Source organism: Nerophis ophidion, linkage group LG13 (genome assembly GCF_033978795.1).
Source record: "Nerophis ophidion isolate RoL-2023_Sa linkage group LG13, RoL_Noph_v1.0, whole genome shotgun sequence".
Taxonomy (NCBI): Eukaryota; Metazoa; Chordata; class Actinopteri; order Syngnathiformes; family Syngnathidae; genus Nerophis; species Nerophis ophidion.
This window is the reverse complement of record NC_084623.1, coordinates 50,051,377-50,076,376: the sequence shown is the minus strand read 5'-3', so window position 1 is coordinate 50,076,376 and position 25,000 is coordinate 50,051,377. Positions and strand designations below refer to the sequence as shown.

The 25,000-nt window shown below is 40.9% G+C and overlaps 1 protein-coding gene across 1 annotated transcript in view; it reads left to right on the top strand.

Annotated features, from left to right (window-relative positions):
• Nucleotides 1-25,000, top strand: part of si (sucrase-isomaltase) — a 275,632-nt gene that overhangs the window by 4,879 nt on the left and 245,753 nt on the right. The window contains exons 2-3 of the mRNA XM_061919155.1: nucleotides 12,829-12,894; nucleotides 23,795-23,918. Of these exons, the coding sequence (XP_061775139.1) occupies nucleotides 12,829-12,894; nucleotides 23,795-23,918 (190 nt within the window). The remainder of the gene's footprint in view (nucleotides 1-12,828; nucleotides 12,895-23,794; nucleotides 23,919-25,000) is intronic.

Below are 25,000 nucleotides of genomic sequence, written 5' to 3'. Positions count from 1 at the left end.
CACAGAAAGATTTGGGAAATGCTTGATTACATACCATAACTTATTATAAACAGTGTTTGTAACGCGGCAGTAAAACAGCTGATCAAGCAAAACAGAAGTCAGCGTCATGGACCCACGGTGACGTTTTTGTGAATTTACTGAGGAATTTGTGAAACCGAAACAATACAAAAATAATACTATCGTAATTTAATAATACTAACACAGACCCCTCGTAAATGTGTTAGCGGATTAGCCAACTTTAACGACTTTAGCATCATTACAAATATGCATGAAAGCACTCCTACAGACATTACACATGGAAGAGTGTAGTGAGTATAAATTGTTTTAGTTATGTTGTAAAACTTACAAACGTGTTAAGGTTTAAACGGGGAGAGATGACGGCAGACTGACACCAGGTGGCAGTAATGTCCAAAGATTTATTTTATATTGATATAGACCATATATATATATAATAATACAATAATATAATTAGGGAAATGGAGTGTGAACAAGATCGAAGAGTGTGTATGGTGTAAGGCTATGTGCAGGATTTAATTGGAGGGATTTTCCCTTAAGTGTTGGAGGTGCGTGTTGAGAGAAGCGGTGCAGTCCGACAAGAGTAAGACAGACAGGGTAGTCCAAGGGCGGAAGCGGGGTCGGGAGGCAGGAGCGAGTCGCAGTTTTCCGGGACAGGGAAGATCCGGCATCACACGACACACAGCGTGACTCGGGGATGAACACAGGGAAGGTACGGCGCCGGCATGCCAAGTTGTACAGGCTTATGAAGGCAGGTCCTTCATTACGGGCAGGCGTGGTGATTGTCAGTGAATGATTACAGCTGGCGGCCGATGCAGGGCAGAGACGCTGGAGCGCACAGACGGATGAGCGCCGTTGGCAAGGGTCTGAGCCGTAACAAAACTTTGCTTGGAGTGAAACATTAAAAATCCATACGAGTAGAACGCGATGGAAAGCTAAAACAAATTATATTTCTGGTTGAAAGCACCTAATGGAAGGATACTGTAACCGTAGCTGAAACAATAAAACACCTGCTAAGTGTATTTGCTTGTTGTTTTTTTTTACACTATTATTATCACGGCAGTCAGCAAAGAAAAATCCACATATTAGCTGCACAGTTTTATCAGCCACAAGGATCAAAGTGTAGGAAAAAAGTCCGGAATTCATGGTACTTGTTTATAAAACCTCTGATTGGTTTTTAATGAATACTTCCTACTGTATTTTAATATTGGTCACTACGGTGGTACTTTGAGACACTTTTTTTCTGAGGTGATACTTGGTGAAAAAGCATTGAGAATCACTGATCCAAAGTATCATTGGGGTTTATTTTGAAGTAAAATTTGCCACCAGTCAGTGCCCCCTCACTCTTCTTTGCACTGACGTATGAAATGACCTGATCATTGACCGTAAAGCAACCTGTTCCGCTTTTCAGCCAACCATTCGTGGTTGTGGTAACAGAGCATTTGGAGTCAAAATAAAAGAATCGGTATTCATATATGATGAATGGAATACTGTTTTGTGATTAATCGTATAACTTACCTTGTAAACTTTGACAGCCCAAATAAAAAAAAAAATATGCAATGAATAAAAAAGTGGAGGGACTTTGGAGAAACCTTTCAGGAAAGTACAAGTCAGAGGTCTTAAATTTCATTTGGATTTTCTAGGGCTTAAATGAAAACCGTTGACACCATTCCTAACGTGACTGCAAGATGGCGTCAACGCGTCCTTGTCGTGACCCTGCTGGCTTTCAGGGGGACGTTTTGACGGTCGTCATTTATGACGGTTGTCATTTATGACAGGTGTCATGTGTAACGCCAAACAAGTTCAGGCCCAGAGCCTCGCTAATCTTGTCACGTTTGGAGGTGATCTGAGCTCCTGCCGGTGCCACCGTCACGCCGTCTGATGTGTAAGGGTGACAGGCGGTCCTCCCTACCGTGCTTCGTTCACAATCCGTGACACAAACTTAACCACTTCGTGATTGGATTTTGTCCATAGCTGATTCATATTTAATACCCAACCTCCTTGCGTCAATCGTTTGCTCAGGACAAGGGTTATTTGCCTTGTCTTAGTCCTTGTTTATAACATTATTATTGGTATTGTATTAACAGAATGGGGTGCCGAGTAGTCCAAGGGGGAAAGCTGACAATGATTTGAAGTGTATTGAAGTCTCCTCTCGCCATTGACTAGATTCTAAAGACCACCAAGTCTCAAAAGATGAACGGTGTACAGTGGACACCTGGTAGGCAGAGAGATGATTTAGAGTTCACCGATGATCCGGCCCTTCTGTTACACACTGGGAGACAAGACAACTGATCTGGCTGCCACATCTTCACAGCTTGGCCCTAGTCTAAAATCCACAGGATCAATGCCATCGACAGGAACCTGATGACCATCAATGGACGCCTAGTGTCATTGACCAACAGGGAAGAACCGATGAGGATGTCCAAGCACGGATAGGCAAAGCGATGTCAGCATTCATCCAGCTGAAGAACACATGTTGGAGTAGAGTCAACTCTGAAAAAAACAAGGTGACTGCTGTTTCACTCCAATGTCAAATCCGTCCTTCCCTATGGAGCAGAAACTCAGCGGGACAAAGAAAACTTTCATCGATACTTGCCTCAGACGAATCCTCCAGATCATCTGGCCAGAACTCACCAGTAACAATGAACCCTGGCAGAAAATTGGTCAGCTAACGACCAAGGATGAGCTGTTGATCCACACCCTATGAAAGCCAGTCAACAACATCACCATACAAAATCTTACTTGGAATCCACCAAGTCCCACATGATTGAAAATCTCCAGTGGACAGCTCATAGGCAGTCGGATGATTTAGAGTTCACCAATGATCTAGCCCTTCTGTTACACACTGGGAGACAAGACAACTGATCTGGCTGCCACATCTTCACAGCTTGGCCCTAGTCTAAAATCCACAGGATCAATGCCATCGACAGGAACCTGATGACCATCAATGGACGCCTAGTGTCATTGACCAACAGGGAAGAACCGATGAGGATGTCCAAGCACGGATAGGCAAAGCGATGTCAGCATTCATCCAGCTGAAGAACACATGTTGGAGTAGAGTCAACTCTGAAAAAAACAAGGTGACTGCTGTTTCACTCCAATGTCAAATCCGTCCTTCCCTATGGAGCATAAACTCAGCGGGACAAAGAAAACTTTCATCGATACTTGCCTCAGACGAATCCTCCAGATCATCTGGCCAGAACTCACCAGTAACAATGAACCCTGGCAGAAAATTGGTCAGCTAACGACCAAGGATGAGCTGTTGATCCACACCCTATGAAAGCCAGTCAATAACATCACCAGACAAGATCTTACTTGGAATCCACCAAGTCCCACATGATTGAAAATCTCCAGTGGACAGCTCATAGGCAGTCGGATGATTTAGAGTTCACCAATGATCTAGCCCTTCTGTTACACACTGGGAGACAAGACAACTGATCTGGCTGCCACATCTTCACAGCTTGGCCCTAATCTAAAATCCACAGGATCAATTCCATCGACAGGAACCTGATGACCATAAATGGAGGCCTAGTGTCTTTGACCAACAGGGAAGAACCGATGAGGATGTCCAATCATGGATAGGCAAAGCAATGTCAGTATTCATCCAACTCAAGAACACATGTCAGAGTGGAGTCAACTCTGAAAAAACAAAGTTGCTGCTGTTTCACTCCAATGTCAAATCCGTCCTTCTCTATGGAGCAGAAACTCTGTAGGACCAACAAAGCTTTCATCAATACTTGCCTCAGACAAATCCTCCAGATCCTCTGGCCAGAACTCATCAGTAACAATGAACCCTGGCAGAAAATTGGTCAGCTAACGGCCGAGGATGAGATATTGGTCCACACCCTACGAAAGCCAGTCAACATCACCAGACAAGCTCTTACTTGGAATCCACCAAGTCCCAAAAGATGGATAGTTGAGAGTTCATTGATGATCGGGCCCTACTGTCACGCATTGGGAGACAAGATAAACCAATCTGGCCGTCACATCTTCACAGCTTGACCTGAATCTAAAATCCACAGGTTCAATGCCATCGACATGAACCTGATGACTCTCAATGGAAGCCCTTTGGGGGAGGTGGAAGCCTTCACCCATCTGGGCAGTGTCATTGACCAAGTTGGAAGAACCGATGAGGAAGTCAAAGCACGGATAGGCCAAGCAATTCATCCAGCTGCTGTTGCTGCTGTTTCACTCCAAAGTCGAATCCGTCATTCTCTATTGAGCAGAAACTCGGATGGACCAACCTCACTTTCATCGATGCACGCTTTAGACGAATCCTCCAGATCTTCTGGCCAGAAGTCATCAGTAACAATTAACCTTGGCATAAAACTGGTCAGCTGACTTTCTGCACAGTCAGTTGCTACAGAGCTCCAAACTTCATGTGACCTTCCAACTAGCCCACATACAGTACGCAGATAGCTTCAGGGTTTGGGTTTCCACGGCCGAGCAGCTGCATCTAAGCCATGCATCACCAAGTCCAATGCAAAGCGTGGGATGCAGTGGTGTAAAGCACGTCGCCACTGGACTCTAGAACAGTGGAGACGCCTTCTCTGGAGTGATGAATCACACTTTTTCATCTGGCAATCTGATCAACGAGTCTGAGTTTGGAGGTTGCCAGAAGAACGGTACATTTCGGATTACATTGTGACATTTGGTGGAGGAGGAATTATGGTGTGGGGTTGTTTTTCAAGAGTTGGGTTTGGCTCCTTAGTTCCAGTGAAATGAACTTTGAATGCTCAAGGATACCAAAACATTTTGGACAATTCCATGCTCCCAACCTTGTGGGAACAGTTTGGAGCGACTCCTTCCTCTTCCAACAAAATAACAATAATAATAATAATAATAATAATAATAATAATAATAATAATAATAATAATAATAATGATGATAAATGATAAATGGGTTCTAAAGAAAATACCCCATTATGACGAAATTTTCGAACAGTTTAAGAACATTTCTCAACGAGCCATTGCAAGGAAGTTAGGGATTTCACCATCTACGGTCCGTAATATCATCAAAAGGTTCAGAAAATCTGGAGAAATCATTGCACGTAGGCGATAATATTACGACCTTCGATCCCTCGGTTATTTTTGCATCAAAAAGTGAAATCAGTGTGTAAATGATATCACCACATGGACTCAGAAACACTGCAGAAAACCACTGTCAGTAACTAATTAAGTTTCATGTAAAGCCACTTTTTAGACTTAAGAGTTAATATTTAATGTTATCAGTTTGAGAACTTTTTTTTTTGTTTTTCCCTTTTCCCTTTCTTTTATCGTAACTGGATTGGCTTATGTTCTGTAACTGGATCCATGTACTGTTATTTTTATTTTATTTTTTTTTGAGAATTTTATTTTTCTTTTCCTTTTTCCTTTATTTTATTTGTAATTGGATTTGTGTATGTTTTGTACTTGAATCTGTGTATTATTTTTTGAACTTTTGAACAGGACCAAAGGAAGACTAACCTGGCGTTTGTGCATCAACTAATGGGGATGGTAAATGGGTTGTACTTGCTTAGCGCTTGTTTGCCTTCAAAGTACTCAAAGCGCTTTGACACTACTTCCATATTTACCCATTCACACACTGATGGAGGGAGCTGCCATGCAAGGCGCTATCCAGCACCCATCAGGAGCAAGGGTGAAGTGCCTTGCTCAAGGACACAACGGACGTGACGAGGTTGGTACTAGGTGGGGACTGAACCAGGGACCCTCGGGTTGCGCACGGCCACTTTTCCACTGCGCCACGCCGTCCCCATAATAATAATAATAATAATAATAATAATAATAATAATGATGATGGATTAGACTTATATAGCGCTTTTCTAGACACTCAAACACTTCACAGAGAAGTGAGAACCCATCATTTAGTCACACCTGGTGGTGGTAAGCCACTTTCGTAGCCCCAGCTGCCCTGGGGAAGACTGACGGAATCATGGCTGCCAGTTTGCGCCTACGGCCCCTCCAACCACCACATATTAGTCATTATTCATTAACCAGTGTGAGCGGCACCGGGGGCAAGGGTGAAGTGTCTACCCGCCCCAACAACATGACTGTGCACCAGTGCACAAAGCAAGGTCCATAAAGACATGGATGACAGACTCTGGTGTGGATGACCTTGACTGGCCTGCACAGAGTCCTGACCTGAACCCGATAGAAAACAGTTGGCATGAATTAGAACGGAGACTGAGAGCCAGGCCTTCTGGACCAACATCAGTGTGTGACCTCACCAATACGGTTTTGCAAGAATGGTCGAAAATTCCTACAAAGGCAATCCGCAACCTTGTGGACAGCCTTCCCAGAAGAGTTGAAGCTGTAATAGCTGCAAAAGGTGGATTGACATAAACATTGAACCCTATGAGTCAGGGATGGGATGACAGGCAGGTGGCCAAATACTTTTGGCAATACAGTGTATATTCGATATCATTCTGGAATATTCTCAGATGTGTTCTGTCGCATGGAGCACAGCTGCGTACACACAGGCGCGCGCACGAATAATCCTGGCCCGGTGGCAGCTCTCGATGTGGAGTGCCCACTTTAAGCAAGACGGGATCGATACGGGGGGGAGTGAATTGCCAATTTCAGTTTGTTCTATTGAAATCGGCGCGGCGCTGCAATCCGGAGGGAGAACACCTGAAATTGGCAGTGGCAGAATGGAATTGGATTTGTAAAGAGAGGAACGCTGATGAGTGAGCAGAATGATCAGTCAAGGAGCGGGGGAAAAATGTCGCTATTCACGATGTGCTAATGTTCTTGTTGGACTCACATAAGCGCTGCACGAGTACACCTCGACTCGGATGTTCGAGCGTCGGAATCACCTTCGATCGTCGTGTCATCTTCTTCCCTTGATGATTGATTGATTGATTGATTAATACTTTTATTAGTAGATTGCACAGTACAGTACATATTCCGTACAATTGACCACTAAATGGTAACACCCCAATAAGTTTTTCAACTTGTTTAAGTCGGGGTCCACGTTAATCAATTCATGGTAAAAGATAGAGGAGACTGACATGGCGGACAAATGATCCTGTACGTTTGTTGTTTTGTGACGACAGATGACATACCGTATAACAAAAACAGTGTTTACAACTGATAACACACAAAAAAAAAAAATGCTGGGTTATTTTGATAACCCAATTTATGAGTGTTTGAGTTAATTTCTGCAGTTATTTTAATAAAAAGCAATCAATTTTTTGTTTAATAAGACAATTATTTTAACTACATTTCTGGGTTTTCAAAACTGAACCATTTTGGGGTAGTTTTAAAGGCTTTCTTTTAATTTAAAAAAAGTATTTTTTCTTAATAAATCCTCTTAAGGCCCAAGCTGTTTGTTTACATGCTTTTTTAATTTCTCTTGGCTATTTGGGCTTATTGGACCTTTATTAGAATAAAAATTAAGAGTCATATTTTGAAATGATGTTCTTAGTCCATAAGTACACAAATGTGTACTTCATTTTTAGTGACATGCTAATTCTCATTTCTACACTTTTTTTTCCCAAAATCCATTGTATGTCATACTCTTCTGACACCACCAGCTGGCATTGTAAGTGTCCACATGAGAGGCCATAGGACCCCAATTCAGTAGTGTACACAATTTTGGAAATACGAGCTAAAAGGTGCTGTCCACGCATGTGGCCACTAAGGCCTTTAGAGGTATTAAAGGGGCGATATAGCTCAGTTGGTAGAGTGACCGTGCCAGCAACTTGAGGGTTGCAGGTTCGATCCCCGCTTCTGCCATCCTAGTCACTGCCGTTGTGTCCTTGGGCAAAACGCTTTACCCACCTGCTCCCAGTGCCACCCACACTGGTTTAAATATCTAACTTAGATATTTGGTTTCACGATGTAAAGCGCTTTGAGTCGCTAGATAAAAGCGCTATATAAACATAATTAACTTCACTAAAGGGAATTGTTTGAAGGATTAATCTCATTAACATTATTTACAATCACACATCTTATGTACATGAACATATTTGAGCAAGCTGTATAGAACTACTATTGTCGTGATCCGCTTCCCGGATCATGTTTGTTTAGTTTTTGACTCCCTCACTTCCTGTTTTGAGCACACCCTGGTTTTGGGTTTTATTTGCCATGACTGCAGATTTTTTTCTCCTGCCTCTGATTAGTGTTCGGGACGCTCACCTGCTCCTGGGCACTAATCCGAGAGCTACTCATTCAATGCTTTTCGCCACACTCAGTCTGGCTTTCTACCGCTCCCTCACCTCGCTCGCCCACACACTCACCTCACTTGCTGTCACATATTAAAGGTCCGCACACACACATACGCTACCCTCATAACATATGCTAACCCATTTTAAGCGTCACTACCGCATTCAAGCAGCCTCTCCTCGGCGAGTCAGGCAGGGCTAAAGCAATAACAAATGTTTTTATAGCAGCAGATTTAAGTCCATATTGCATTAAAAAGTAAATTTTGACCCACTTCTAAGGTGGAAGAAGAATGAACCCATATATCCTCTTACTACCAAGTTCGCCAGGCTTGAAACTTTTTAATTTTGCACTTTTTATATGTAAAAGAAAAGATGTGTCATTTTATTTATCTGAGCTACAACTTGAGGCAAAAAAAAAAACGGAAATGCTGATTATCGGTCCTGCTAGACACCGACCTCTATTTAATAATACAACTTTAACATTTGACAACCAAATAATAAAACAAGGAGACTCTGTAAAAAATATGGGTATTATCTTTGACCCAACTCTCTCCTTTGAGTCACACATTAAAAGCGTTACTAAAACGGCCTTCTTTCATCTCCGTAATATCGCTAAAATTCGCTCCATTTTGTCCACTAAAGACGCCGAGATCATTATCCATGCGTTTGTTACGTCTCGTCTCGATTACTGTAACGTATTATTTTCGGGTCTCCCCATGTCTAGCATTAAAAGATTACAGCTGGTACAAAATGCGGCTGCTAGACTTTTGACAAGAACAAGAAAGTTTGATCATATTACGCCTGTACTGGCTCACCTGCACTGGCTTCCTGTACACTTAAGATGTGACTTTAAGGTTTTACTACTTACGTATAAAATACTACACGGTCTAGCTCCAGCCTATCTTGCCGATTGTATTGTACCATATGTCCCGGCAAGAAATCTGCGTTCAAAAGACTCCGGCTTATTAGTGATTCCTAGAGCCCAACAAAAGTCTGCGGGCTATAGAGCGTTTTCCGTTCGGGCTCCAGTACTCTGGAATGCCCTCCCGGTAACAGTTCGAGATGCTACCTCAGTAGAAGCATTTAAGTCTCACCTTAAAACTCATCTGTATACTCTAGCCTTTAAATAGACCTCCTTTTTAGACCAGTTGATCTGCCGCTTCTTTTCTTTCTCCTATGTCCCCCCCTCCCTTGTGGAGGGGGTCCGGTCCGATGACCATGGATGAAGTACTGGCTGTCCAGAGTCGAGACCCAGGATGGACCGCTCGTCGGGACCCAGGATGGACCGCTCGCCTGTATCGGTTGGGGACATCTCTACGCTGCTGATCCGCTTGAGATGGTTTCCTGTGGACGGGACTCTCGCTGCTGTCTTGGATCCGCTTGAACTGAACTCTCGCGGCTGTGTTGGAGCCACTATGGATTGAACTTTCACAGTATCATGTTAGACCCGCTCGACATCCATTGCTTTCGGTCCCCTAGAGAGGGGGGGTTGCCCACATCTGAGGTCCTCTCCAAGGTTTCTCATAGCTAGTATTGTCACTGGCGTCCCACTGGATGTGAATTCTCCCTGCCCACTGGGTGTGAGTTTTCCTTGCCCTTTTGTGGGTTCTTCCGAGGATGTTGTAGTCGTAATGATTTGTGCAGTCCTTTGAGAAATTTGTAATTTGGGGCTATATAAATAAACATTGATTGATTGATTGAATTTAATGTTGATTTTTGTAGACCCCGACTTAAACAAGTTGAAAAACTTATTGGGGTGTTACCATTTAGTGATCAATTGTACGGGATATGTACTGTACTGTGCAATCTACTAATAAAAGTCTCAATCAATCAATAAAAAAAACACTTTATATGTAGAAAGGTTTTGTTAAGAAACTAGGTATCAGCAGTGTCAATATTTCAGTGTCAATGTGCACATCAATAGCCAGTTATTTTTTTCAACAGTGTTTTTGTATAAGTAGCCCACTTTTTGAGCACATCCAACAATAACCAACACAATTGTGATATGAAATCTTCATGTCATTACATTCCTAATCTGTGTCATGAGTTATTTTGTACTTATTCACAACATTGCAGTTGAAAAATAATCATGCCTGTAGCTTTCCTAGTATGCAGCCTCGCTAAGTTTAGCATTCTGGCATCACGGACCGGGCACTGGGCATCAGCCCGGTGCTTTAAATACCCAACACGGTTGCCATCCAAAAGCAGACAGCATTTCAACAGGCACGGTCTTGGGAAATCACGGCGCGGCGACACGTTTTCAAAAGACCATAACAGATCTCCGCAGCTCAAGCGTGAACAATGGCGAAAGGCCAGATGAGCGTCTTGCGTGGCGTATTCGCAGCTGGATCGCTCAACGAAGACGACGGCGTCATTGTGCTGGTGTCACAATGGAAGGACGGTAATCTGTCTTTTCCTCACAAAGCCTGGAAAGCTTTATGACGAGACAATGGCGGTGGAGAAATGAACAACAGTGCAACTCTGCAGGGACTTGGTTAAAAAAAAAAAAATTCTGCACCGACTTATTTGAATGGACCTCACGCCCTAATGCGCACAGTAGCTGGCAGCAAAATACTTAACAGATGGGCGACGAAGGTTAGGAAGATGCCTGCTAAGTGTCACACTTCTCCTTGTGCATCTTGGAGTACTCAAGTTCAATAAGTTGGTAATCGGGATGCACCACACGGCCTAAAATTTATATCACAATATACAGTATATTTTTTATCCATCCATCCATCCATCCATTTATTACCGCTTATTCCCTTTCGGGGTGGCGGGGGGTGCTGCCGCCTATCTCAGCTACAATCAGGCGGAAGGCGGGGTACACCCTGGACAAGTCGCCACTTCAAGAAACAAAGAAAAATGTCAGAATCAGAAATTCTTTATTAATCCCCGAAGGGGAAATTAAGATTTTCAGCAAAATCCCATTCAAAATCAGACAAACATTACAGGGAGACACATACTGTACTTGCCAACCCTCCCGGATTTTCCTGGAGACTCCCGAAATTCAGCTCCTATCCCGAAATTCAGCTCCTCTCCCGAAAATCTCCCGAAATTCAGGCGGAGCTGGAGGCCACGCCCCCTCCAGCTCCACTCAGACCTGAGTGAGGACAGCCTGTTTTCACGTCCGCTTTCCCACATTTCTAAACAGCGTGTCTGCCCAATGACGTCATAACTGTAGAATGATCGAGGGCGAGTTCTTGTTTTCTTATGTGGGTTTATCCTGTTAGACCCGCTCGACATCCATTGCTTTCGGTCCCCTGGGGGGGGGGGGTTGCCCACATCTGAGGTCCTCTCCAAGGTTTCTCATAGTCAGCATTGTCACTGGCGTCCCACTGGATGTGAATTCTCCCTGCCCACTGGGTGTGAGTTTTCCTTGCCCTTTTGTGGGTTCTTCCGAGGATGTTGTAGTCGTAATGATTTGTGCAGTCCTTTGAGACATTTGTGATTTGGGGCTATATAAATAAACATTGATTGCATTGATTGATATTGTTAGGTAGTTTCATTAACGTCCTCCCAGCGCGGTAACAACACACAACAACAGCAGTCACGTTTTTGTGTACCGTGAAGCAGTTTGTCTGGCGTAAACAGCAATGTTGTGACACTCTTAAACAGGACCATACTGCCATCTACTGTACATGCATATGTGACAATAACATATACGGCTGTTAGAGAGTGCAGTGCACAACAAGGAGATGAAGCAGTAGAACGAGGAATGAGTGTTATGTGTGTATATGTGTAAATAAATGAACATTGAAATTCCAGTATTTCTTTTATATATATATATATATATATATATATATATGTATATAAATAATAAATAAATGGGTTGTACTTGTATAGCGCTTTTCTACCTTCAAGGTGCTCAAAGCGCTTTGACACTACTTCCACATTTAGCCCTTCACACACACATTCACACACTGATGGAGGGAGCTGCCATGCAAGGTGCTAACCAGCACCCATCAGGAGCAAGGGTGAAGTGTCTTGCTCAGGACACAACGGACGTGAGGAGGTTGGTACGAGGTGGGGATTGAACCAGGGACCCTCGGGTTGCGCACGGCCACTCTCCCACTGCGCCACGCCGTCCCTATATATATATATATATATATATATATATATATATATATATATATATATATATATATATATATATATATATATATAGATATAGATATAGATATATATATACCTGCATTTATACCTGCATTGTCCTTTCCATCCTTTTGTAACTGAGCTACTTGTCTTGTCTTTGTGATCATATTTTGCTTAGTTGTGTTAGATTACTTCAAGACTCCATTAGTTCCTGTTTTTTTTTCACTCCATTGTTTTGTTTCAATGCCTACCAATCAGTTCACCTGTCCTCACGACTCACACACCTGATTCATTTGAAGTCACCCACCTGTTTTTAAGCAACACAGCACTATTTGAGCCTGTAGTTGCCAGGCAGTCAGCCTGGCGACATCACCTCTTACACACCCATGTTATCCATGCCGATGATCCATGCTCTTTTCTCGTTCCCCGTAGTCAGAGAATTAGATAAATTTCACTACCAATATTTTTCCTATAAACTAACACCTTTAATTGAAATGCATCTTTCCATTGTCCCTCTTCTATATCGCCATTTATTAAACAAGCTCCTTTCCTTTTAGATCAGGGGTGTCAAACCTACGGCCAGGTCTGTGAACAGGATTTATCCGGCCCGGGAGATGATGTTGGTAAGTACAAATGTTAGCTGAAATTGTGTTTTACTAAAATAAAATGCTCTTCCAAATGTGTCCACTGGATGTCACCATAGTAATTTTTTTGTATGACTTTGGAGGGGGCGGAGCTATGTGCCCGGTTAAGATAGAGGACTGGGGACACATTATCTGGGCGCACATAAATATGCTTAAATCATGTATCCACTTCTGACTTCATGTGTGATTCGTGAAATGAGTCCAAGATTACAGTTTTGTTGTAGATGATGCTACTTACACTGTATTGCCAAAAGTATTTGGCCACCCACCCAAATGATGACAATCAGGTGTCCGAATCACCGGCCAAGTAATTAGGACAGGAGCTCAGCGATTTCCCGCATGGAATTGTCATAGGATGCCATCTGTGCAACAAATCAAGTCGTAAAATGTCTTCGCTCCTAAATATTGCAAAATCAAATGTCGGCTTAATAGAAGAAAATGGAAGAATTTGGGAACAACAGCAACTCAGCCACGAAGTGGTAGGCCACGTGAACTGACATAGAGGGGTCAGCGGATGCTGAAGCGCATAGTGCAAAGACTTTCTGCACAGTTTCTACAGAGCTCCAAACTTCATGTGACCTTCCAATTAGCCCACGTACAGTACACAGAAAGCTTCATGCAATGGGTTTACATGGCTGTTCAGCTGCATCTAAGCCATACATCACCAAGTCCAAGGCAAAGTGTCGGATTCAGGGGTGTAAAGCACGTCTCCACTGGACTCTAGAGCAGTGGAGACGCGTTCTCTGGAGTGATGAATCACGTTTTTTCATCAGGCAAAATGATGGATAAAGTCTGAGTTTGGAGGTTGCCAGTTAAACGGTACATTTCGGACTGCATTGTGCCGAGTGTGAAATCTGGTGGAGGAGGAATCATGGTGTGGGGTTGTTTTTCCAGGAGTTAGTCTGGGCTCCTTAGTTCCGTAGTGAAAAAGAAAAAGCTTATCGACCACGACCACTGACTATAATGGCGGACAAGCGCAAATTTTCAGGTATAATGCAGATCTCAAATGTGCATCAGCAGGTACCAGGAGGTCAGAAAAGTTGCTTTTGCATAATATAGTGAAACAAGACACCAGATAAAATGTCTGCTAATGGGTGCCATTTTGCGGTCCTTATACACACACCATACTCTCTACCAACCGAGCTATATGCCTCTATAATCTGTAGAAAGGGTGGTCCCCACAAGTCACGAACAACAACTCGGTCCCCATTCCAAATGATAACCAGTATGTGTGTGTGTGTGGGTGTGTGTGTGGCCATAACAGATCATTTGCATTATAAGGTATCTGGCTTGAAGAGAACTTTGCCCAGGACTGTGTGGAGAGAGCCAAGGTAAGACAACAACCGCAGCCTTCTTACATGTTCATCAACAAGGCAATGAATCCTCCATTCTCTATAAATCTGTATTATTCATTTGTGCGATAGGCGAACCGTCTTTTCATTACAGCCAGATTGTAGCACTTTGTTCCGCTGCTAAATGATTCACAATCCAGAAGTCTACCGCGGTTCGTTTTTTTATTTCAGTTTTTTTTTTAAGTGGAACCTCAGCTCATGCAAAATGAATAACGAAGCTAATTGTTGCAACAAAAGAGAAAGAAAAGCATGTTGCATTATTTGCAGCCTGCTCTAGACAGAAAGGTGGGTGTTTTTGCTGGTAGAGTAAATAATCTGGTCGGGGTTTTACAGCTGGGGTTTTTATAGCTCAACCGTTTAGTCAGGCTGAAATAATGCAAACACGTAGTTTCTATAGCACGCGGTCAATGACTGCGTTAAGTTACTTGGTTTGTAGTGTGTAACCAAGTTAATGTATCTTAAGGTCGTGGTTTTGTCGGTTTCCGTCACTTGGTTTCAATAGGTGGGTTTTAACGCACACCCTAAGGAAAAATAACTATAAATACAAAATTGTGTTTCTAAAATTGTAATAAGTACACCTCTGCATAGCATTGGTATCCTTATCAACATGAAATAAAACAAACAGGTAAAAAATAACCGAAATGCAACAAAGAATAGCTTTGTTAAGATTGTTTTCAGTTCGTAACAGACAAGATCTAATGAGCATCAAATTGCTTAAAATTACATTTTAAAAAATCCTGAAACCTTTTTTTGACCCATTTAGATAACTTTGTATTGAAAGCAATGCTTCTAGATTATTTTTTTGTGACGCACACCCGAGGAAAAAATACTGTACAAAGGAAAATGTGTCTCTAAAATTGTAATAAGTACACCTTTGCATAGCATTGGTATCTTTATCAACATGAAATAAAACAAACACGTAAAAAATAACCGAAATGCAACAAAGAATAGCTTTGTTAAGATTGTTTTCAGTTCGTAACAGAAAAGATCTCAAGAGCATCAATTTGCTTAAAATGACATTTAGAAAATCCTGAAACCCTTTTTTGACCCAATTAGATAATTTTGTATTGAAAGCAATGCTTCTAGATTATTTTTTTGTGACGCACACCCGAGGAAAAAATACTGTACAAAGGAAAATGTGTCTCTAAAATTGTAATAAGTACACCTCTGTATAGCATTGATATCCTTATCAACATGAAATAAAACAAACACGTAAAAAAGAACCGAAAGGCAACAAAGAATAGCTTTGTTAAGATTGTTTTCATTTCGTAACAGAAAAGATCTCAAGAGCATCAATTTGCTTAAAATGACATTTAGAAAATCCTGAAACCCTTTTTTGACCCAATTAGATAATTTTGTATTGAAAGCAATGCTTCTAGATTATTTTTTTGTGACGCACACCCGAGGAAAAAATACTGTACAAAGGAAAATGTGTCTCTAAAATTGTAATAAGTACACCTCTGTATAGCATTGATATCCTTATCAACATGAAATAAAACAAACACGTAAAAAAGAACCAAAATGCAACAAAGAATAGCTTTGTTAAGATTGTTTTCAGTTTGTAACAGAAAAGATCTCAAGAGCATCAATTTTTTTTAAATGACACTTTAAAACATCCTGAAACCTTTTTTTGACCCAATTAGATAATTTTGTATTGAAAGCAATGCTTCTAGATTAATTTTTTGTGACGCACACCCTAGGAATATTTACTGTAAAAAGGAAAATGTGTCTCTAAAATTGTAATAAGTACACCCCTGCATAGCATTGGTATCCTTTTCAACATGAAATAAAACAAACACTTGAAAAAATAACCGAAATGCAACAAAGAGTAGCTTTGTTAAGATTGTTTTCAGTTCGTAACAGACAAGATCTAATGAGCATCAATTTGCTTAAAATTACATTTAAAAAAAATCCTAAAACCTATTTTTGACCAAAATAGATGATTTTGTATTGAAAGCAATGCTTCTCGATATTTTTTTTTCTGACGCACACCCTAGGGAAAATAATTATAAATAGAAAAATGTGTCTCCAAAATTGTAATTAGTACAACTCTGTATAACATTGGTATCCTTATCAACATAAAAGAAAAAAACACGTTAAAAAAAACAAAATGCAACAAAGAGTAGCTATGTTAAGATTGTTTTCGGTCTGTAGCTGAAAAGATTTAAAGTGCATCAATATGCTTAAAAAATAAAATAAATTTAAAAAATCCTGAAAAATGTTTTTGACCCACTTAAATCATTATATACTGAAATATATATGTAAATAAATCAATATTATATATATATATATATATATATATATATATATATATATATATATATATATATATATATATATATATATATATATATATATATATATATATATATTTGACAACGTTTAATCAATGTCGAGTTCTGACGTTTATTTTACCATTGAATTTTGGTCATTTCCCAACTGATGTTCTACAACACAAATACAACGTTGAAACAACATGTTTTTTGACAACGTATATTTCATGTCAGTTTGTAACGTTGATTTGACCATTGCAATTGGGTAATTTCCTAACCAACAACTGCTGTGTTATGGTTGGAAACACTGGATTAAAGTAAAAAAAAAAAAAAAGAAAAAAAACTGTGAAGTTGGCACAGTGTGTAAAACATAAAAAAACAGAATAAAATTATTTGCAAATATTTTTCAAATTATATTCAATTGGAAAGACTGCAAAGACAAGATATTTAATGTTCGAACTGAGAAACTTAATTTTGTTTTATAAATAATGATTAATTTAGTATTTATTGACAGCAACACATTGCAAAAAAGTTGGCACAGAGGCATTTTACCACTGTGTTACATGGCCTTTCCTTTTACCAACACTCAATAAACATTTGGGAACTGAGGAGACCAATTTTTGAAGCTTTTCAGGTGGAATTATTTCCCATTCTTGCTTGATGTACAGCTTAAGTTGTTCAACAGTCCGGAGTCTCTGTCGTGGTATTTTAGGCTTCATAATGCGCCACACATTTTCAATGGGAGACAGGTCTGGACTACAGTTAGGCCAGTCTAGTACCCGCACTCTTTTACAATGAAGTAACACTGTTGTAAAACGTGGCTTGGCATTGTCTTGCTGAAATAAGCAGGGGCGTCCATGATAATGTTGCTTGGAAGGCAACATATGTTGCTCCAAAATCTGTTTGTACCGTTTAGCATTAATGGTGCTTTCACAGATGTGTAAGTTACCCATGCCTTGGGCACTAATACACCCCCATACCATCACAGATGCTGGCTTTTGAACTTTTCGCCTATAACAGTCCAGATGGTTATTTTCCTCTTTGGTCCGGAGGACACAACGTCCACAGTTTCCAAAAACTATTTTAGATATGGGCTCGTCAGACCACAGAACACTTTTCCACTTTGCATCAGTCCATCTTGAATGAGCTCGGGCCCAATGAAGCCGGCAGCGTTTCTGGGTGTTGTTGATAAATTTCTTTAGGGTGTGGATAGTAGAGTTTTAACTTCAATTTACAGATATAGCGACCAACTGTAGTTACTGACAGCGGTTTCTAAAGTGTTCCTGAGCCCATGTGGTGATATCATTTACACACTGATGTCGCTTTTTGAATGCAGTAACGCCTGAGGGATCGAAGGTCACAGGTATTCAATGTTGGTTTACAGCCTTGCTGCTTATACGTGCAGGGATTTCTCCAGATTCTCCGAACCTAACCAATAATTTCAGTTCTGATGTGTCTTGTACATGTTGGAATGGACAAATAAAGGATTTCTTCTTTTGACGATATTACAGACTGATGGTGAAAATCCCTAAATTCCTTGCAACAGCTTGTTGAGAAATGGTGTTCTTAAACTGTTCGACAATTTGCTCACGCATTTGTTCACAAAGTGGTGACCCACCTGTTCTCTATTAGCATGTTCCAAATAAGCGTTTGATGAGCACTCCTCTACTTTCTTAGTCTTTTTCACCATTTTGCAAGCTTTTTGGAAAAATGTTGCAGGCATTACATTCCAAATGAGTTAATATTTACAAAAAATAACAAAGGTTCTCAGTTAGAACTTTAAGCATCTTGTCTTTGCCGTCTATTCAACTGAATATAGGTTGAAAAAGATTAGTAAATCATCGTATTCTGTTTTTATTTACAATTTACACAACGTGACAACTTCCCTTGTTTTGGGTTTTGTATTAAGCAGTTGATGTTAATTATGGCAAATAAATGAGTGTCTGAAACAATGTGAATTAACACATTCTTTTTTGTAATTCTAGAACATGAGCTAACTGAAAGAGTTTCTGTTATAGGCAATATTGTGTTTTTTTTCCGTATTCGCCTTATATTGGATGTCTACAGGCGCTTTTTCATGGCCACATGATGCGTATCTGACTCAGAATCACACGGGGCCACGAGCATGTTGTCTCCGCCTTTGCCCTCGCGTGATCTTCACGGCACATTAGGCAGGATGGCAATAAACGTCTAATTCACCCAAATAGACACGTTGGCACCCAGGCGGCCTGACATTCACCTTGTTTCGGTCTACAACGAAACATCGGAGCGAAGCTTAATGGCTTGAGTGCTGTGATGAGTCGTCTTTCGAAAGGATGAGGCCAAATACGTTTTGACATTCAGGCATATGCAAAAGTTTTGGGACCCCTGCCCATGGAAATAACCGGAAATTATCCATCCATCCATCCATCCATCTTCTTCCGCTTATCCAAGGTCGGGTCGCGGGGGCAACAGCCTAAGCAGGGAAACCCAGACTTCCCTTTCCCCAGCCACTTCGTCTTATCCTTTCGGTCATGACCCAAAGCTCATGACCATAGGTGAGGATGGGAACGTAGATCGACCGGTAAATTGAGAGCTTTGCCTTCCGGCTCAGCTCCTTCTTCACCACAACGGATCGGTACAACGTCCGCATTACTGAAGACGCCGCACCGATCCGCCTGTCGATCTCACGATCCACTCTTCCCTCACTCGTGAACAAGACTCCTAGGTACTTGAACTCCTCCACTTGGGGCAGGGTCTCCTCCCCAACCCGGAGGTGGCATTCCACCCTTTTCCGGGCGAGAACCATGGACTCGGACTTGGAGGTGCTGATTCTCATTCCGGTCGCTTCACACTCGGCTGCAAACCGATCCAGTGAGAGCTGAAGATCCCGGTCAGATGAAGCCATAACCGGAAATTAGAAAAATATAATGTCAGGACTTGAACTTGGGCGTGGATTGTTTTCCCGAGGTGCAAAGCGATTGGAGTGGACTTTGGGGTTTGTTTTTCCAGAAGGCAAAGGAATTTGCGTGAATTTAAGTACATGTTTTTATTTTAACACTATAACTAAAAACAGGAACAAACAAAAGGCGCGCACAATGGCGGAGAACAAACTTGACTAAAGAAAACAAAGACTTGCACGAAGGCAGAAACTATGAACTATAAACAAAAACTTACTTGGCATGGAACTGTGAAACATGGCATGACGTGAGTAGAGGGATTGAGGGTGATAGAAGGTGATCGATGGTGATGTTGCCAGGACGAAGAACAGAAACAGAACGGCTTAAATAACATTGACATAATCATTGAAAACAGGTGCGCGAGTGCAAATCGTGAGACAGGTGCATGACATGAGGACAGGTGGAAACTAATGGGTTGCTATGGTGACAAAACAAACACGGAAGTGCAAAAACCGGAACTGAGTGTCCAGAAAACAAACAGAACATGACTATAACAAAACATGATCACACAGACATGACAATAAATACATAAAGCAGCGTTTTTATCGGTAGTGTAGTGGTTCACTTAGCTGACTTGGAATCACAAGGATCAGAACCTGGGATCCTTTTTAGACCAGTTGATCTGCCGTTTCTTTTCTTTTCTACTCTATACCCCTCTCCCTTGTGGAGGGGGAGGGGCACAGGTCTGGTGGCCATGGATGAACGGCTGGCTGTCCACAGTTGGGACCTATTGTGGACAGCTTGCCTGTGCCTGTCTCCTGTTGGCCCCACTATGGACTGGACTCCCACTATTATGTTAGATCCACTATGAACTGGACTCTCACCATTATGTTGGATCCACTATGAACTGGACTCCCACTATTATGTTAGATCCACTATGGACTGGACTCTCACCATTATGTTGGATCCACTATGAACTGGACTCTCACTATTATGTTAGATCCACTATGGACTGGACTCTCACTATTATGTTAGATCCACTATGGACTGGACTCTCACTATTATGTTAGATCCACTATGGACTGGGCTCTCACAATATTATGCTAGACCCACTCGAAGTCCATAGCATCCGGTCTCCCTTCTCCAAGGTTCCTCATAGTCATCGACATTGACATCCCACTGGGTTGTCAGTTTTTCCTTGCCCTGATGTGGGATCTGAACAGGGGTTGTTGTTGTGTCTTGTGCAGCCCTTTGAGACACTTGTGATTTAGGGCTATATAAATAAAAATTGATTGATTGATTGGATTGATTGATTGATTGATTGATTGATTGATTGACTAAAGCCCCGTGACTCACTGGTGACCTGGTTTTTTGGTCCAGAACAGCCATCAGCCCCAATTTTATTTTGTAAAAAGGGTAGAACAAAGCTATTCATAATTGTTGTGTTGATTTGTCTTTTACTCTGTTGTTCTGTTTTTTTGTGTTTGTTTAATTTTATTTTATTTGAACTACTTCAATTAAATATTTTAATTAATGTGTTGTGGGCTAATATAGAAAAACAAACAAACAATGGCATTTACAGGTTTTGGTCAGGTTTGAGTGCAATTCAGTAAGAAACGGCTAAAACGTCTAAAACATGGGTGTCAAACTCTGGTCTGCGGGCCAAATATGGCCCGCCGTGTAATTTCATTTGGCCCTTTAGGTAATATCAAATTAAGATTAGATCTGGCTTTAACACCGCATTCACCGCTGATACTCATACTTGCCAACCCTCACGATTTTCCCGGGAGACTCCCCGAAATTTAGTGCCGCTCCCGAAAATGGTTAAACAGCTCGCTCCCAATCAAAAGGGACTGGGTCCAAATCCCAGTCAGATCAATCGGTAACAAGGAAAGCTTTTATATCATCATTTACTGAGACAGGTTCTCAATTGAAAATTTCATTGGCGCCCGAAATCTCCCTTTAAGAAGACCAAGGATGGCTGAGTGGTCAAAACAGGTATCTCCCAATCAAAGAGGACTGGGTTTAAATCCTAGTCAGGTTGATCGGTAACTAGGAAAGAGTTACAGTTCACCCGGACAACGATATTGGGGGTGTGTCTTGAAGGCACTGCCTTTAGCGTCCTCTACAGCCTGCCGTCATGTCCGCTTTTCCGCCATACAAACAACGTGCCAGCACAGTCACATAATACGTGCGGCTTTAATACACACAAGTGAATGCAAGCATACTTTGTCAACAGCCATACAGGTCACACTGAGGGTGGCCGTATAAGCAACTTCAACACCGTCACAAATATGCGCCACACTGTGAACCCACACCAAACAAGAATGACAAACACATTTTGGGAGAACATCCGCACCGTAACAGAACATAAACACAACAGAAGAAATACCCTAAACCTCTTGCTGCACTAACTCTTCCGGGACGCTACAATATACACCCCCGCTACCACCAAACCCTGATCACCCCCAATTTTTATTTAGATTTTATTTGATATGCCATTGATATTTCTTTTAATTATTATTATTATAATTTGAAACTCGATTTTGCTTGTCACTATAAAGTTATATAAGCCTTGCTTGTTCAATATTCAATGCAAAACTTGTTTGGGTCCCTATTAAAAGGTTTATTTGTTCAACCGTGGCCCGTGGCTTTGTTCAGTTTTAAGTTTTGGCCCACTCTGTATTTGAGTTTGACACCCCTGGTCTAAAACAAAGCTATTCATAATTGTCCTTGATGTCAATTCAGTTAGAAACCATTATTCGCGTTGATTATTTAGCTTGTTAGTTTCCTTTTTTGCGAGCAAACGGTGGTAACTAAAGAGATAAAGGGGAGTGTTGTTTGCAGTTGGGACTAATCCATGCGTTAAAACCGAACTGAAAAAAAAACGGTTCCACCGTGCCAGCAACTTGAGGGTTGCAGGTTCGATTCCCGCTTCGGCCATCTTAGTCACTGCCGTCGTGTCCTTGGGCAATACACTTTACCCACCTGCTCCCTGTGCCACCCACACTGCTTTAAATGTAACTTAGATATTGGGTTTCACTATGTAAAGCGCTTTGAGTCACTAGAGAAAAGCGCTATATAAATATAATTCACTTCACTAATCTGTTAGGAGGCTCGCTATGGAAGCGCTAAAAACTACAAATAATATGGCGAGGGGAAGTGGAGCCACATAAACAAGATTTTTCAAGAAATGGCTCATCCTGAAGAGACGGTCAGAAAGCGGCTTGAAAAGTTTGTAAAACAAACATTTTGACCAAAGAACTACAATGTTTGACTATTTGCACACGCAGTTGTGGACAAAAGGGTGTACTGCGCCCCATCCTTTCTTGTGAAAGACTGAGCATTTTTTGGGAAGCTGTTTTTATACCCAATCATGGCACTCACCTGTTCCCAATTAGCCTGCACACCTGTGGGATGTTCCAAATAAGTGTTTGATGAGCATTCCTCAACTGTATAAGCATTTTTTTGCCAATTTTCCCAACTTCTTTGTCATGTGTTGCTGGCATCAAATTCTAAAGTTAATGATTATTTGCAAAAAAAATAAAAAATTGTTTATCATTTTGAACATCAATTATGTTGTCTTTGTAGCAAATTCAATTGAATATGGGTTGAAAATGATTTGCATATCATTGTATTCCATTTATATTTACATCTAACACAATTTCCCAACTCATTTGGAAACGGGGTTTGTATGTCTGCATCCCGGGGGAACAAACCATGCAGCAACAGTATCAATGTCTTGTGCCTGCTGGGTACTCTCTCTGTTGTGTTGAGTCTGCATCGCCATGGCTAGCCCGGAACAGTAAATGCATTTAATGAATTAAAAAAAATAAAGTAAAATAACTTTATTGACCGTCCTACCGCAAAAACTCCCAGTATTTCCGATGAACAGGAGGAACAAGGATGAGATCACGATGTCTAAATGGGAATACAGTAGTTCAACAGCTGAGGTTACCGACAATGTTAGAGGTCCTGGGTCGTCTAATTGGTCCCACAGGGCCTCTTCTAGCACGGTCCCCACAAAGTTAGAAGTCAATTGTCCTGGTAATCTCAATATTAAAGATTCAAGGACCATCCCTTTTATATATATTTTTTTCCAATTACTCGTTCTGCCCGTCCGAACTTCAAATGCATCACATTGATGTTTTAGTTAAAGGTTATTGCAGAAAAAAAATGTAATGCCCACCGACAACATGCGTGTGTCAGTCGTGTTGATTTTTTTTCTCTAAGTCCACGAGTGTGTGTCCTGCCTGTGGGCCTCATTAGGCGGGAAAACATGTGTGACCTTTGAGACCTCGCCTTCAGAGATCTGTGTGTCATTACCGGGCGATAATGTCGGTGCTTGTAATCATGCTTTTGCTTTTTGTTTTAGATGGGGAGACGGCGGTTCTCGGGTTTGGAGGTGACCTTAATGGTCATGTTTGCATTGATGTTGGTGGTATCCATCGTTTTTATAGTTCTGTTTGCTACCGGCGAACCTGGCACTCTTAAGGATGGTAAGTGAAATGATGAATGTACATCAAACATGGATTTAACTTCACTCCAGTCTTTACCTATCCCTGCCAACCCTCCTGATTTTCCCGGGAGACTCCCGAATTTCTCCCGTTTTCCACCCGGACAACAATATTGGGGCGTGTCTTGAAGGCATTGCCTTTAGCGTCCTCTCTCACCTGAAAAGGAGACTATTATATACGTCTCTGTTATCCATAGGTTTATCTATAACCCATAAAGTAGGCAGGAACGGAGGTAATTCTCAGTGTGTGTTTATTCCAGCCGGCATGTTAATACACTTGACACACAACATCCGGATTCACATCATGCATTAATTCAAAACCACGGCAAGTAGTAATGTCCAAATACATAACAGAGACAAAGCAGAAGAACGAAAAAGTAAGTAAGAAGAAATACTCATGCAAGGTCCAAAATAATTGGAAAAAATAAATTCAGTTCATCTCCAGGACAGCTTGAAGGGGAATAGGTATGCTGCCTGCAAATTTTGTAGATCATATATATATATATATATTTTTTTTTATACTGTTATATGGTTTATATAGGTCATTTTTTATGTTTATATATACATATATATATATATATATATATATATATATATATATATATATATATATATATATATATATATATATGTATATATATATATATATGTATATATATATATATATATATATATATATATATATATATATATATATATATATATATATATATATATATATATATATATATATACATATATATATATATATATATATATATATATATATATATATATATGTATAAATACTTGAAAATATATATTCCCCCTCCCCCCCACTTCCCCGCCCCATCTCCCGAATTCGGGGGTCTCAAAGTTGGCAAGTGTGGTCTTTACAGTGCTTCCGGGAAGTATTCACAGCGCTTCACTTTTTACACATTTTGTTATGTTACAGCTTCGTTCCAAAATGGAATAAACTAATGTTTGTTCTCAAAAATCTACAGACAATACCCCCCAATGTTATTTATTAAAATGGGCAAATGTATGAAAGATTTAAAAAAAAATAAATATATATATATATATATA